The 15,186-nt window shown below is 46.3% G+C and overlaps 1 protein-coding gene and 1 long non-coding RNA gene across 3 annotated transcripts; one reads left to right on the top strand and one right to left on the bottom strand.

The window, feature by feature from the left end:
* The first annotated feature begins 913 nt into the window (after positions 1 to 913).
* Positions 914 to 5,761, top strand: LOC135969595 (uncharacterized). Of its 2 annotated transcripts, none has more exons than XR_012431572.1 (2): positions 914 to 1,127; positions 4,864 to 5,761. It is a non-coding gene; the product is annotated as an uncharacterized lncRNA (long non-coding RNA). The 2 variants fall into 2 exon arrangements; XR_010584874.1 differs by lacking the exon at positions 914 to 1,127 and adding an exon at positions 1,138 to 2,209.
* Positions 5,762 to 9,782: 4,021 nt separating this feature from the next.
* LOC102127423 (alpha-1,3-mannosyl-glycoprotein 4-beta-N-acetylglucosaminyltransferase-like protein MGAT4E) lies at positions 9,783 to 14,774 on the bottom strand. The gene is made up of 3 exons (XM_065539713.1): positions 12,976 to 14,774; positions 12,455 to 12,551; positions 9,783 to 11,196 (listed from the first exon to the last, which is right to left on the bottom strand). The coding sequence occupies exons 1-3, from the start codon at positions 13,078 to 13,080 to the stop codon at positions 10,073 to 10,075; spliced, it is 1,326 nt and encodes a 441-aa protein (XP_065395785.1). The 5' UTR covers positions 13,081 to 14,774; the 3' UTR covers positions 9,783 to 10,072.
* Between the last annotated feature and the right edge of the window lie 412 nt (positions 14,775 to 15,186).

The raw sequence follows: 15,186 nt of genomic DNA, 5'->3' as shown, positions 1-15,186 counted from the left end.
CTGAGTGTGCAGTTGCCCTGGAGCCTCTAGGGATACGTCAGCAGGAGCAACAGAGGCCCTTGGCGTGGGCTGGAGCCTGTGGTTCCCCATGGAAGGATGTGATGGAGTGAAAGAGGGTGCCAGACTTGACAAATGCTGAAGGCTAGGCACCTCCATCTCCTGGAGAGGGAGAGTTGAGCTGATGTCCTCCGAGTGTCTCTCATTTGCATTACATGGAGAACTCCCTTTAGCGCCAGTGCCAACCCTGTGTGCTAGCTGGAATCCATGTTTCATAGGTGGGGAGACTGGCTCAGAGAGGTTAAATAACATAACATCTCTCAGCTAGGCCGGGCGGGGTGGCTCACACCTGTAATCCCAGTACTTTGGGAGGCCGAGGCAGGCAGATTACAAGGTCAGGCGATCGAGACCATCCTGGCTAACACGGTGAAACCCCGTCTCTACTAAAAATACAAAAAATTAGCTGGGTGTGGTGGCGGGCTCCTGTAGTTCCAGCTACCGGGGAGGCTGAGGCAGGAGAATGGCATGAACCCAGAAGGCGGAACTTGCAGTGAGCCGAGATCATGCTACTGCACTCCAGCCTGGGCAACAGAGCAAGACTCCATCTCAAAAAAAAAAAAAATCTCAGCTAGTAAATAGCACTGGAATTAAAACCCAGGTTTGAGTGGCACCACCGTCTGTGAACCTTCCTTTGAGCCACAGTAACCAGAGAAGAGCTTACTTATTCCCAGGGAGAGCTCCAAAGCTTCATGGAGGACTGAGACCCTCCTCTCAGGTGCTTAGCACTCACTAGGAGCTTAGTAAATGTTTGGATGAATGAGAAACCTGGAGCAAAAAGGGTTGCTGCTGGGTCCTGGAGGTGGAGAGAGGGGAAGGGAGGGGAGGGAAGGGGAGGGGATGGGGTCTCAATTGCTCCAGTGGTGTGGGCTTCTCCCCAGCTCTCCAGGAGTGAAAGATTGCCTTGGCCTCTCCAGTCTCACCTAAGAAGCCAGAGCCTGTCCCACCTTTCTCAGCAGAAACCGGCTACCAAGAGACACAAATGCCTTTCCCCTAAAAGGCAATTCAGGAGAACCTGAAGCAGCTGCTTTTGATAAAGGAAGGATGTGGCCAACACAGAGGGAGGAAAAGAGGTCAGTGGGAAAGACAGCTGCCAGACAGACCTGAGGGGGGCCCCAGAGGCTGCAGAGAGGATGGGGGTGGGCTGTGCTCCCACTTCGTTTCCTCCTCCCACACCCCCGTCAGAGCCCCCCACTCTTCACACTGGCTAAGGTCAAATTGCTGTTCACCAAGAAAGGAGGACACCCATGTCCCCCACAGCAGCCTGAGGCCACCTCAGCCTTTTCCCTGTGTAAGGGAAAGCCACATCCCTGGAAGGGCAGGTCTGATGGGGTGAGAGGGGCAGTATGTTTGGGTTTCCCAGATTCATTGCACTGAGAGAGCTGGGACAGTCAGGGAAAGGTCTGGGCCCTGCTGGCAATTTGGTGCAGACTTCAGTGAGGTTGCTCAGAAACCACCTCCCTGCGCTGGTGGGAACCTCCCCGAGACACCCACTTTTGACTACGTGAGGTGACCCAGGAGCTGCACCTCAGGCAGGGTCTAGGTTGTCGCAATCTGCATGAACTGTGCAGACTCCAGGTAACCCGTCTCTTGTATACGAGTATTTTTAATCCGTAAAACAGGATCCTCCCTGCAGTGTGCTTCTGAAGATTAAATCAGATAATGTATTCCTATGAGCTTTATGAACTGAAGTGACGTACAAAAGCAAGGGATTATTCACTAATTCAACAAACATCCACTGAGCTCAAGCAGTGGATTTGGAGGTAACACAGGAACCCAATGTCCAGACAAATCCAACTCAAGGTGCCCTGGGAGCTCAGAGGAGGGGCCGCTGAGCTGGCTCCTGCAGAGGAGGCAGGGATTACTAATACAGACAAGGAGGGAGGAGGTTCCGGGCAGTGCAGAGTATGTGGGTGTCAGGGAGCCACCAAACACCTGCCAGGAACCACATCATCTTTTCTCCTTTTTTCTTTGGTAAAACTAGTGATGGCTAACATTTTTCAGTGCTAAGTACCAAGCAATGTTCTAAGTATTCATTGTACTTCTCACCTCTTAATCCTCAGAGCCTGTATTCATAACCCTTTTTTACCAGATGAGAAAATGGGGTCCAGACGTTAAAGTAACTTCCCAGAGTCACTCAGCTGGTAAATGACAGGTAAAATTTGAACCCTTTCAGACTCCAAAAGCCATGGTTTTAACCTTCTTGTTAGAAAGCCCCTTCACTTTTATTCAACCCTCCAAAAATCCTCTTAAGCAACATTTCCTTAACTTGAGGATGTCACCCTTCCTCTTTCCCAAAAACAGAATCTTAATTCCCTGAGCTTTTTGTAAGAGGGTGTCCAGCTTGTGAGAGGCCAGAATGAGGTCGGCAGAGCATGGAAAGAAGATTTGGAGGAAAGTATTTATGAAGGGCCCAGGGCCTAGAGTGAACCAGAAATCAGACCCAAGCCCAAGGCCCCTTACCTCCACATCTCACCTATCCCAAAAAGTCCAAGCAAGGAGTTGGAGGAGGGCAAAGCAACATTTATGCTCAGAGAAGTATCTTGCTTTCTGGTAACCAAGGCTGATCTCCTTGTAGAGTTCACGTCCCCCAAGGAAAATTAAGGTACGTTGTGATTTTTTTTGTTTGTTTTTTGTCTTTGTTTTTGCTTTTTTTGAGACAGAGTTTTGCTCCTGTCACCCAGGCTGGAATGTAATGGTGTGATCTCAGCTCACTGCAACCTCTGCCTCCTGGATTCAAGTGATTCTCCTGTCTCAGCCTCCTGAGTAGCTGGGATTACAGTTGCCCACCACCATGCCCAGCTAATTTGTTTGGTATTTTTAGTAGAGACAGGGTTTCGCCATGTTGGCCAGACTGGTCTCAAACTCCTGACCTCAGGTGATCCACCCACCTCGGCCTTCCAAAGTGCTGGAATTACAGGCGTGAGCCACCGCGTCTGGCCAGCAAGTTTTACCACGCTGACTTTCTTGTCTTCCCCTGCCCTAACCCTCACTTGGAACAGAAGGCAAGGCCTCCACTTTAGGGAAAAAAGAATGTCCCAGAGAAGAAGGTTTGGGGGATGGGAGGCCAGTAAGGCTCACTCAGTCAGTAAACCCCCTCCCTTGACTGGCATTACCTTTAAGGAGAAGAGGGCCCAGGAAGGGTGGCATTCTCCGAACTCATCACCACAGCCCCTGGGACTATGCGGTGACCTACGTTCCTTTCTTTCCTAACTGCATTTCCCCTGCCAGCCCCATAATAACTTCCCTCATTGTCTATGCTCGCCATTCACCTTCTTCAAGGTGAAACCCACAACCCAGCACACGAAAAGGAGGCCTGTCTCGGAGACATGGCATGCCCACTTGGTTGTGTATGACTTGAACTCACATTGCCCGCATGTGAGGGCTTGGCCAGGACCTCACCTGAACTCCACCCTAAACTCCAGGCCCCTCCAATCTTTGATACCACACCCTAGTCTGTAGCAAATAATAGGACTTTCTTTTGAATGATAACACTCATTGTAAATCATCTGCTCGCTCCTCCTAAACAATGTTAAGCCTCAAATAGGGTGGGTGGGTCAGTAGGAGGAAAATGCCAACCTCTGAAAATGGAGTGAATAGAATCAACAACAGATCGATTTGGCCATCTGCAGAGTAATCCACGCTCAGAGGGGCTTAGTGTTACTGATAGAGATAAGGGTATGTCCCAGGAATCCGTTTAGGGGACCAGTGCTTCTGAAGTTAAAAATGATTTCCAGCAAGTTGTAACCCAATCAAGTACGTGGCAACCTGAGGCAAACTCTTAACTCGAGAAAGCCTCCCCGGAGCAGAGCAAAACAGTGGTTCATAGTGTTTTTTGTTGTTTTGTTGTTGATGCTGATTCTGTTTTGTTTTTGTTTTACTTTTGTAGAGGTAGGGGTCTCACTCTGTTGTCCAGACTAGTCTTGAACTCCTGGGTGTAAGCAATCCTCCCAACTCAGCCTCCCAAAGCACTGGGATTTAAAGATGTGAGCCACTGCACCTGGCCATTGTGTTAAAACCATCTTTTGATAACATTCCGAATTAGTTGCCAGCATTCAGAAAATTGAGAGGTCTAATATAAAAATGGAAATTTCCAGCTTCTCTTGACAAATGACCAGATCTGCAATGCTGTACCCACTTTCCCCCAGGGCACCTGTCCAGTAAAGCTGAGCTTCAGAGAGGGCATGCGGACCCGAGTTCGCCATGAGCCTACCACTCTCCACCATCCCCCAGACATGGAGGCTGAGCCTCAGTTGTCAGTTATAATGACACTTTTGCTACTGGATTCCCTTTTTTTTTTTTTTTTTGAGACGGAATTTCACTGTCGTTGCCCAGGCTGGAGTGCAATGGTGCGATCTCAGCTCACTGCAATCTCCGCCTCCCGGGTTCAAGCAATTCTCCTGTCTCAGCCTCCCAAGTAGCTGGGATTACAGGCATGCACCACCATGCCTAATTATGTATTTTTAGTGGAGAGGTGTTTTCTCCATGTTGGTCAAACTGGTCTCGAACTCCTGACCTCAGGTGATCCGCTGCCTCGGCCTCCCAAAGTGCTGGGATTAGAGGTGTGAGCCACCATGCCTGGCCGCTACTGGATTCTTACACCAGGCCTACTTTACCCAGCTATGTTGTCTTGCAGCCCCTGTAGACAGGAGAATGAGGCCTCAGTCACTGTCTAAGGCAGAGGGTGCCCTGATATGATCTCAGTCCATGAAGAAAGAAAAGGGAAGTGCCATTTATCAAATATCTATTATATGCCAGGCACTGAAATCAGCACCTTACACATATTTTCTTCTTTTTTTTTTTTTTTAGATATGGTCTGGTTCTATTGCCCAGGCTGGAGTGTAGTGGTGGGATCTCAGCTCACTGCAACCTCTGCCTCCCGGAGTCAAGTCATCCTCCCACCTCAACCTCCCAAGTAGCTGGGACTACAGGCATGCACCACCTCACCCAGCCAATTTTTGTATTTTTTTGTAGAGACAGGGTTTCACTATGTTGGTCAAGCTAGTCTCGAACTCGTGAGCTCAAGCTATCTGCCTGCCTTGGCCTCCCAAAGTGTTGGAAATACAGATGTGAGCCACCGCGCCTGGCCCATATTGTCTTCTTTAATTGTTTTGCCCACTGTGACCTCTTTCCATCTAGTCCTCACATGATGCCCATAGTGATCTTTCCAAAGCACAACTCAGATCATTTTTTTGTCCTTCTGAAAACTGTTTGATGATTCCCTATTACCATCAAGATAGCCTAAACCCTTTCATTTGCTTCTACAGCCTTTTGTTTTTGTTTTTGAGACAGTGTTTCGCTCTTGCCCAGGCTGGAGTGTAGTGGCGTGATTGTAGCTCGCTGTAGCCTTGAACTCCTGGGCTTCAGTGATCCTCCCACCTCAGCCTCCTGAGTTGCTGAGACTACAAGCGTGAGGCACTGTTCCTGGCTGGTTTGTTTTTTAAATAACTTTTTTTGAGATGTAATTCACATACCACAAAATTCATTCTTTTCAAAGTGCACAATTTAATGGTTTTTAGCATATTAACAGAGTAGTGCAACAATCACCACAGTCAATTTCAGAACATTATCATCATTCCAAAAGAAACCCCATACCTGTTAGCAGTCATTTCCCATTCCCCTTTCCCCAGCCCCTGGCCACCAATCTACTTCCTGTTTCTATGGATTTGTGTATTCTGGATACTTCCTATAAATGAATCACACAATATGTAGCCTTTTGTGACTGGTTTATTTCATGTAGCAGAGTGTTTTTAAGGTTCATACATGTATGTATCTGTACTTCATTCTTTTTTATTGCTGAATAATATTTCACTGTATGAAGGTACTACAGTTTCCTTACCCATTCATCAGTTGGTGGATATGTGGACTGTTACCATGCTTTATTTATAATAATGCTGCTATGAACATTCATGCATAAGCCTTTGTGTGAATGTATGTTTTCATTCTCTTGAGTATGTACCTGGGAGTGGAAATGCTTGATAATATGGCAACTCTAACATTTTGAAGAACTGCTAAACACTTTTCCAAAGTGGTTGCAGCATTTTACAACCCCAGCAGCATGTATGAGGGTTCTAATTTCTCCATATCCTAGACAACATTTATTTTCCTTTAAAAAAAAAATTATAGCCGCCTGGGCATGGTGGCTCATGCCTGTAATCCCAGTACTTTGGGAGGCCAAGGCGGGAGAATCACAAGGTCAGGAGTTTGAGATCAGCTTGGCCAACATAGTGAAACCCCATCTCTACTAAAAATCCAAAAAATTAGCTGGGCGTGGTGGTGGGTGCCTATAATCCCAGCTACTCAGGAGGCTGAGGCAGAAGAATTGCTTGAACCCGGGAGGCGGAGGTTGCAGTGAGTCAAGATCATGCCATTGCACTCCAGCCTGGGCGACAGAGCAAGACTCTGTCTACATTAAAAAAAAAAAAAAAAAAAAAAAGCCATCCTGGCTGGTGTGAAGTGGTATTTCATTGTGGTTTTGATTTGCATTTCCCTAATGACTGATGATGAAATCTTTTCATGTGCTTATTGGCCACTGGTATGTTGTCTTTGGAGAAATCCCTTAGCCCATTTTTAAAGTGAGTTGTCTTTTTATCATTGAGTTGTATGAATTCTTTTTGTGGCGGAGCAAGGTGGCTCATACCTGTAATCCCAGCACTTTGGGAGGCCAAGGTGGGTGGATCATGAGGTCAAGAGATCGAGACCATCCTGGCCAACATGGTGAAACCAGGTTTCTACTAAAAATACAAAAATTAGCTGAGCATATTGGCACACTCCTATAATCCCAGCTACTCGGGAGGCTGAGGCAGGAGAATCGCTTGAAACTGGGAGGCGGACGTTGCAGTGAGCAGAGATGGCACCACTGCACTCCAGCCTGGCGACAGAGCGAGACTCCATCTCAAAAAAACTAAAGAAAGAAAGAATTATTTCTGTATTCTGGATACCAGTCTTTTATCAGATATATGATTTGCAAATATTGTTTTTCTATTCTGTGGGTTGTCTTTTCACTTTAATAGTATGCTTTGAAGCACAAAAAAAATTTAATTTGTTGAAGTGTAATCTATCTATTCTTTGAGTGCTTGTGTTTTGGTGTCATATCTAAGAAACTTGCCTAATCCAAGATCACGATTGATATTTTTGTTTTCATCTAAGAATTTTATTTAACTCTTACATTTGGATCTACAATGCTTTTTTAAGTTAATTTTTTTTTTTTTTTTTTGAGATGGCGTCTCACTCTGTCACCCAGGCTGGAGTGCAATGGCGTGATCTCAGCTCACTGCAACCTCCACCTCCCAGGTTCAAGCTATCCTCCTGCCTCAGCCTCCTAAGTAGCTGGGACTACGGGTGCCCGCCAATATGCTTGGCTAATTTTTTAATATTTTTAATAGAGATGGGGCTTCACCATGTTGGCCAGGATGGTCTCAATCTCTTGACCTTGTGATCCACCCACCTCGGCCTCCCAAAGTGCTGGGATTACAGGCGTGAACCACTGCACCTGTCTATGTTAATTTTTTATATGATGTGAGGTAGGGATCCAAATTCATTCTTTTTTTTTTTTAATTTAATTTTTCTTTTTCTTGTTTTTTGAGACTAGGTCTTGTCATGTTGCCCAGGCTGCTCTCGAACTCCTGGGCTCAGGCAATCCTTCTACCTTGGCATCACAAATTACTGGGATTACAGGTGTGAGCCACCAGGCCCGGCCCAACTTCATTCTTTTGCATGTGGATATTCAGTTGTTCCAACATCATTTGTTGGAAAGACAATTCTTTCCCCCACTTGATTATCTATGGCCCTTTTATTTATTTATTTATTTATTTAGACAGGGTCTCACTCTATCACCCAGGCTAGAGTGCAGTGGCACAATCTTGGTTCACAGCAACCTCTACCTCCCACACTTAAGCGATTCTCCTGCCTCAGCCTCCTGAGTAGCTGGGATTACAGGCACGTGACATCATGCCTGGCTAATTTTTTTTTTTTTTTTTTGTGGAGATGGGTTTTCACTATGTTGTCTGGGCTGGTCTCGAACTCCTGGACTCAAGTAATCCACCTACTTCAGCCTCCCAAGTGCTGGGATTACAGGCATGAGCTACTGTGCCTGACCTCCTTTGACCTTCTTAAGCTGGCCCTTTCTTTGTCCTGTGTCTTCATCATCTGCGTTACCCTCACCCAGCCTTGTCCTCCATCTCCAGATTCACTAAATGATTTACTCTGTATCACCTCTGGCCCATTTCACCGCATGCTGTTTCTTCTACTGGAAAGTCTCCCTGCCTCTCTTCCCATATCACTTGGATATTTTCTCTAATGATCTGGCAAGTCTAGGCTTAGATGTCATATCTTCCAAAAAACCTTTCCTAAGTCCCCAAGAATGTTTTGGGAACAGCAATTCTGTCTCCCAAGGACCCTGTACTTAACCTCAATGTGATGCTTAACACACTTGTGTATATCTTACTCCCACAAAAACCCTCTTCACAGATAGGAGCATTTTTTTGTGCCTGGCATGTAGTAGGTACTCAATAAATATCTGATGAATCCCAGAAGTCAAGGAAGAGGACAATTTTGAGAAGGAAGACATAATTAGAACTGTGTATTGCTGCAGAAAGTTAGGGAGAATGAGATCTGAAAAAGTCACTGGGTTTTGACTATTCTCGTCATGACAAATAGGGAAGAGTTTCAGTAGCATTGTGGATGCAGAGGCCAGTGTGGACACAGAAACCAGAGTTAAGGAGTGAATTGCTGATGAGAGAGTGAAGCTTTCGTTACAAACTTTTTTTTTTTTTTTTTGAGACAGAGTCTTACTGTGTTGCCCAGGCTGGAGTATAATGGTATGATCATGGCTCACTGCAGCCTCAACCTCCTGGGCTCAAGTGACCCTCCTGCCTCAGCCTCCTGAGTAGCTAGGACCACAGGCACATGCCATCACAACCTGGCTAACTTTTTAATTTTTTGTAGAGACGGGGTCTTGCCGTGTTGCCTAGGTTGGTCTTTTTTTTTTTTTTTTTTTTTTTTTTTTTTTTTTTTTTTTTTTGAGACGGAGTCTCGCTCTGTCACCCAGGCTGGAGTGCAGTGGCCGGATCTCAGCTCACTGCAAGCTCCGCCTCCCGGGTTCACACCATTCTCCTGCCTCAGCCTCCCGAGTAGCTGGGACTACAGGCGCCTGCCACCTCGCCCGGCTAAGTTTTTTTTTGTATTTTTAGTAGAGACGGGGTTTCACCATGTTAGCCAGGATGGTCTCGATCTCCTGACCTCGTGATCCGCCCGTCTCGGCCTCCCAAAGTGCTGGGATTACAGGCTTGAGCCACCTCGCCCGGCCGCCTAGGTTGGTCTTGAACTGTTGGCCTCAAGAGATCCTCCCACCTCAGCCTCTAAGGGAGGCTGGAATTACTGGCATGAGCCACCATACCCAGCCTAGTTGCAACCTATTTGTGCCCAAGTTTATTGGTGAGGAAAGGAGGGAACTAGACTGGCACTGTGAAACAGCTTCAAGGATAGAGTTAAGGGATTCGTTTTATTGCTATTTGTCTATCTGCTACTTTCCTGCACTTCAGAGATTTTGACTTCTAATGAGAGTCCCTTTTATGGCTTTTTATAATGTCAATTCTAGGGATTCAGCCATGATTTTCCTGCCTGCCCTCCCATGACCATATACCTCATCCCCACCTCTGCCTGTGTTTGAACACAGAAGTGCATACACGCACACACATGTACACACAGACACCTTGATTTGGGCTGATCTCAGCATCCCAGGTATCTAAAGAATTTGGGAGTGACCAAAACTCTCCCCAAATGCAGATAAGCTATATGTGCCTCAGCAAAAGATATCCTATGAGAGTTATTTGGGTAGAAAGGAAGCAACAAGTCTCCTGACATCTTGGCAGCACCAAAAGACTGATAGTCTTCTCTGTCTGCCCTTCATTCCCTTGTGTCTCCCCTGTGTTACTCATATAGACTAGAATGAAATGGCTTTAAGATTTTAATTTTTCATCCCCCTACTGATTTATCTTCAGCATTGATCCACTTGCTGCTATTTGTGATTTTTCTCCCAGAGGTAGATATGCCTGATCATGAGCCCCCCAGCCTGACCAGCTGTCACCACCAGCCTCACACAGCTCACGTGGTACCCCATACCTTTCAGATATATCTCCTGATCCATCTGCCCCTCTAAAAGATGTCCCAGCAAGGCGAAGCTGGTGCAGTGCTGAGGCACCCCCTCAGGTTCGTAGCCCAGCTCCACCTGCCCCTTCTCCAGGGCATACCTCCCATCCACAATGGAGCCCGTTATCACTTGCACCCTGCTCAGGTTTGCTGGATGGTTCAGAATCACTGTCAGGTGGTTTCCTGTACTAACGTTGTGTGTCCAAAAGAATGACTCATCCAGAGTGTAGGCCTCCCAGGGGAAATGCACGTCGGAAACCTGCATATCAGTGAAGACAGCTCCAGGTGGGTTGTTGGGACCATCAGCATTCTTTTTCTGAAGTGCTGTGGCCTTCTGCTTGTGATCAAAGGTGGTGTAGGAGACCCTGCGGTAAAATAGGAAAGGTTTGCAGAGGATTGGGCTTTCCTGGACCAGGAGCATACGGAAATGAGAAATCAGGCTGTCAAGGGGTTTCTCCTTGTAGAAGAGGAGGAGGAAATGGGCCAGGAGCGGGAGGTCCCTGCTGTGAAAGAGTTTGCCAAGGAAGCCCATATTGGAGAACTCCAGTAGCACCCATGAGTTGGACTTCATGGTGTTCACCCTTGAATGAATGTGGGTAACAAAGTTGGGGGCAAAAAAGGCATTGTCCTCTATTAACAGGAAGTAATCAGAGAGCTTTGTGGCAAAGCTCATGAGGAAGGCGTGATCTACGTTCTGCTTGGAGTAGAATTCGCCACAAAAGGCTTCATCTCTGACGCTGTCAACAGTGGGGTAGGCATCGGATGGGGCATGGATCATTAGCAACTGCCCTTTCAAGATCTGCGGGCTGAAGAGGCTTGAAATATGGGCAACAGTTTCTCTGAGCCAGGTGAGGTCAGAATCTGCCAGGTGGACCAGCACCGTGAGGTGTTTCTGCTCAGCCTTAGAGGAAACACGGAACAGGGAGACCAATGTGTACAAGAGGCTGCTTCTGTCCCCTTGCTGCACTGACGATATCCCCACTGTCAGCCATGCTGAGGAGAGGTAAAAATAGGGATGACTGTTAGTGCACAGTAATAGTGACCATTCTCAGAAGGGTTAGGGGTTGGGGGACCTTCACTCTTCCTTCCTCCCTCTTATTTCCCACCTGTTTTTCCCTTTGGCAGAGGGGATGTTTACATCCTTGTTGCTCAAAGTGTGGTCCTTAGTCCAGCAACATCAGGCTCATCTATAAGCTCATTTCAAATACAGAATCTTGATCCCTACCTCAGATTTAATCAGAAGCGGCATTTTCACAGCATCACCAGGTAACTTGTATGCACAGTAAAGTTTGAGAAGTACTAAACTAGGTGATGCTGAGTCTCTGTGGGTTCTGCTCAGTCTTCTTTGAGCCTGGAACTTTGTGGCATATGGTTTAGGGGCTCAATAAATATTAGCTATTATTTTAGTTATCATTGTTGTCAATTATGTTATTATATTGTTGTCAATTATTGTCATCTTCCCAAAGCTGTCCTTTGAAGAAGATATATTAGGAAAAGGACTTCCCCTGGAAGTCAGGAGCCCGGAGTTTTTGTCCCAGTTCTGCTACTGATTGTGTGATCTTGAGCAAGTCCCTTCAGCCCTGAGTCTAGTTCTTGATCCATAAACTGGGGCAGTTGGACTATGCGACTCTAAGACCCCCTCTAATCCAAATGTTCTCTAATCTAGTGATTCCACCTTCTTATAGCAATTAACTTTAGTAACTGGCCAAGTAGGGCAAAAATAAAAGTAGTAGCCAACTTTATCTTTTTCCTCCTTCCTCCTCATACTGCTGATATATAAATATTTACCTTGGGGGAAGGAGGAGAGAATTAACTGCCAGATTCTTTTTTTTTTTTTTTTTTTTTTTGAGATGGAGTCTCGCTTTGTCGCCCAGAGCAATGTCCGCTCATTTTTACCACCACCTCCCAGGTTCAAGTGAGTCTCCTGCCTCAGCTTCCTGGGTAGCTGGGATTACAAGTATCCCCCACTGTGCCCAACTAATTTTTGTATTTTTAATAGAGATGGGATTTCACCATCTTGGCCAGGCTGGTCTCGAACCCCTGACTTCGTGATCCACCCACCTAGGCCTCCCAAAGTGCTGGGATTACAGGCATGAGCCACCACACCTGGTCATTGTCTGCCAAATTCTAATATTCCTGGGCACAGTCTTTCTCCTTCCCTCTTCTACTTTCCTTCCTATCTGCCTGATCTCTGGCTAGCTGTCCCTACTTCCCCTGGGATACTGAATTCCTCCCTCTTGTTGGTACTCACTCTTTCTTCTCTTCTGGATTTTTTCCATATATTTGAAGGTGAGGTTCTGCCAGTCTTCGAGTGGTCTTGGGTCCTTCCTGCTGTTATAACTGGCCTCCTGGGGCATTGACAAGGGTAAACATATATATCCTTTCATAAAAAGAACAAAGTTTACACCCCAGTGGCTCCCCATCAGCTTTTCTAGGGAAAGAGGTGGAGTGAACCATTCTCCCTAAAGTGAGCCCGGCACATTCTCAGGATACCTGTCCATTGGCTAAAATATCCAGGGCTCAAGCAGTATTTACTCTCTTCTTTACCTTAATGAATAAGGAAAATAAATACAGCTTCTTCATGGACTAATAGGCCCAGGTCCATACCCCCATTCCCTTTGGAGCTTCCTGCTCTCAGGTGAAAAGGTACAGGAAGGAAGAAAGCCCAGGGGTTTTCAAGAATCTGCCTGTCCACACCATTTCCACCCGATATTCCCAGTTCCCAAACTGATAAGGCTCAAGCCTTGCTACTTGGCCTTTGATAGTCATCACATTTTGGTCATCTTCAGTTTCCTTGGGGATTTTCAAAGTAATGAAGAGCCACAGGAATACGATGCCCACTGACTGTATGAAGCATTTCCTAATGGAACACCGCATCGCGTCTGTGTCAGGATACGGTTCCTACAGCAAGAAGTCAACGTGTACAGCTGGAGGACTCTCTCCCTCCAGTCCATGCCTAGAACTCCCCTTCTGCCCTCTTGAAGGCTTCCCCACTTGTATTAACCACCCTGTGTCTGCCCCCATATTCTACCTTTCCTCATCGTTAACTTATTTCCAAGATCTAAGCTCACTATGACCTCTGCCTCCTGGGTTGAAGCGATTCTCCTGCCTCAGCCTCCCAAGTAGTTGGGATTACAGGCACGTGCCACTGTGCCTGGCTAATTTTTGTAGTAGTAGACGGGGTTTTACCATGTTGGCCAGGCTGGTCTCGAACTCCTGACCTCAAGTGATCTGCCCGCCTCAGCCTCCCAAAGTGCTGGCATTATAGGCGTGTGCCCGCCATCCAAGCACACCCTTTTATCTGATCTAGGAACCTGATACAATAGAGCCTTATTCCCTGCCTGAAGAAGGAAGGTCACTTGTCTTGTGATAATATTTGTTGCGTTCACTTCATATGCTTGGAGATTCAACTTCCCCAAAGACTCCCCTACTCAAAATGATGAAGGTTGGCTGAGGCTTTAGTGATACAGTCAATTTATCTGATTAAACAGATGGCCATTGTACCCTCCTTACCCCTGCTTTTTTATTTTATTTTTTGAGACAAGGCCTTGCTCTGTTGCTCAGATTGGAGTGCAGTGGTGTGATCATGGCTCACTGCAGCCTTGACCTCTCAGGCTCAAACGATCTTCCCACCTCAGCCTCCCAAGTAGCAGGGATGACATGCACACCACCACACCCAGGTAATTAAAAAAAAAATTATTTTTTTTTTAGGATAGACTCTCCCTGTGTTGCCCAGGGTCATCTTGAACTCCTGGGGCCACGTGATTTTCCTGTATCAGCCTCTGAAAGTGCTGGGATTACCAGCGTGAGCCACCACACCCTGCCTCCCACACTTTTTAAAACAAAAATCGAACTATTAAAACAATTAAACCTGAAGTGTTGCCAAGTGTTATGCCAAATTGGTGTCTTTGTCAGTTTTTTTTTTTCCCTAAAGAGTATCCTTAGTTTATTCCAATCTTTAATCTTATTCACAGACCTTGATTAGAATGTGATTGTGTTAACTTAGAGTAAAAAAAAAAAAAAATCCTTTCCTGCGTGTTGGGTTATTGGAATTCAGGCTGGCTCAGCCTCAGAAGCGCTTGTATGCTGCCCTCTTCCTCTGTGAGTGTTTTTTCTCTGGCGAGATGTGTTTCTCTGATTGCTTCAAGATGATCAGAGGAAAGGCTTTAATATGCCTTCTCACCCCTTCTTGATTCTTTCCCTGTGTGATCAGTACACAAAAGAAAAGCTGTAGTCAGTGATTTCTGTGCTCCTGAGGCCATACTATTCTCTAATCTCCCCCATTCCAGGGATGCCTTCCAATTTAGTATTTTGGTAGAGGTTAACATGCTTCTCTCCCTTAGCCACTTCACTTTTTGATGAGTTATAAAAGTAGGCTGGGCACAGTGGCTCACGTCTGGAATACCAACTCTTTGGGAGGCAGAGGCAGGAGGATCGCTTGAGCCCAGGAGTTCCGAGACCAGCCTGGGCAACACAGGGAGAGCTCCACCTCTGTTTAAGGAAAAAAAAAATAATGATAACAATAATACTTATATCTCCAGGTAATCACAGGGATGAGGAAAAAAAAATCTTATAGTAGTAAGGCTTTACAGATTAAACATTTCTTACTTGACTTCCTTAAGGAAAGACTTTTAGTCATATATATATATATATATGCACATACACTGAATAAAGAGGCTCTAGGGGCTGGGCATGGTGGCTTACGCCTGTAATCCCAGCACTCTGGGAGGCCGAGGCGGGTAGATCACCTGAGGTTAGGAGTTTGAGACCAGCCTGGCCAACATGGCGAAACCCCTTCTCTACTAAAAATACAAGAATTAGCCAGGCGTGGTGGCAAGTGCCTGTAAAATCGCAGCTATTCAAGAGGCTGAGGCAGGAGAATCTCTTGAACCTGGGAGGCGGATGTTGCAGTGAGCCGAGATTATGCCACTGTACTCCGGCCTGGGCAACAGAGCAAGACTCCACCTCAGGGGAAAAAAAAGA

The sequence above is a fragment of the Macaca fascicularis genome, chromosome 1 (genome assembly GCF_037993035.2).
Source record: "Macaca fascicularis isolate 582-1 chromosome 1, T2T-MFA8v1.1".
In the NCBI taxonomy this organism is placed as follows: domain Eukaryota; kingdom Metazoa; phylum Chordata; class Mammalia; order Primates; family Cercopithecidae; genus Macaca; species Macaca fascicularis.
This window is presented reverse-complemented; position numbering and strand designations above follow the sequence as displayed.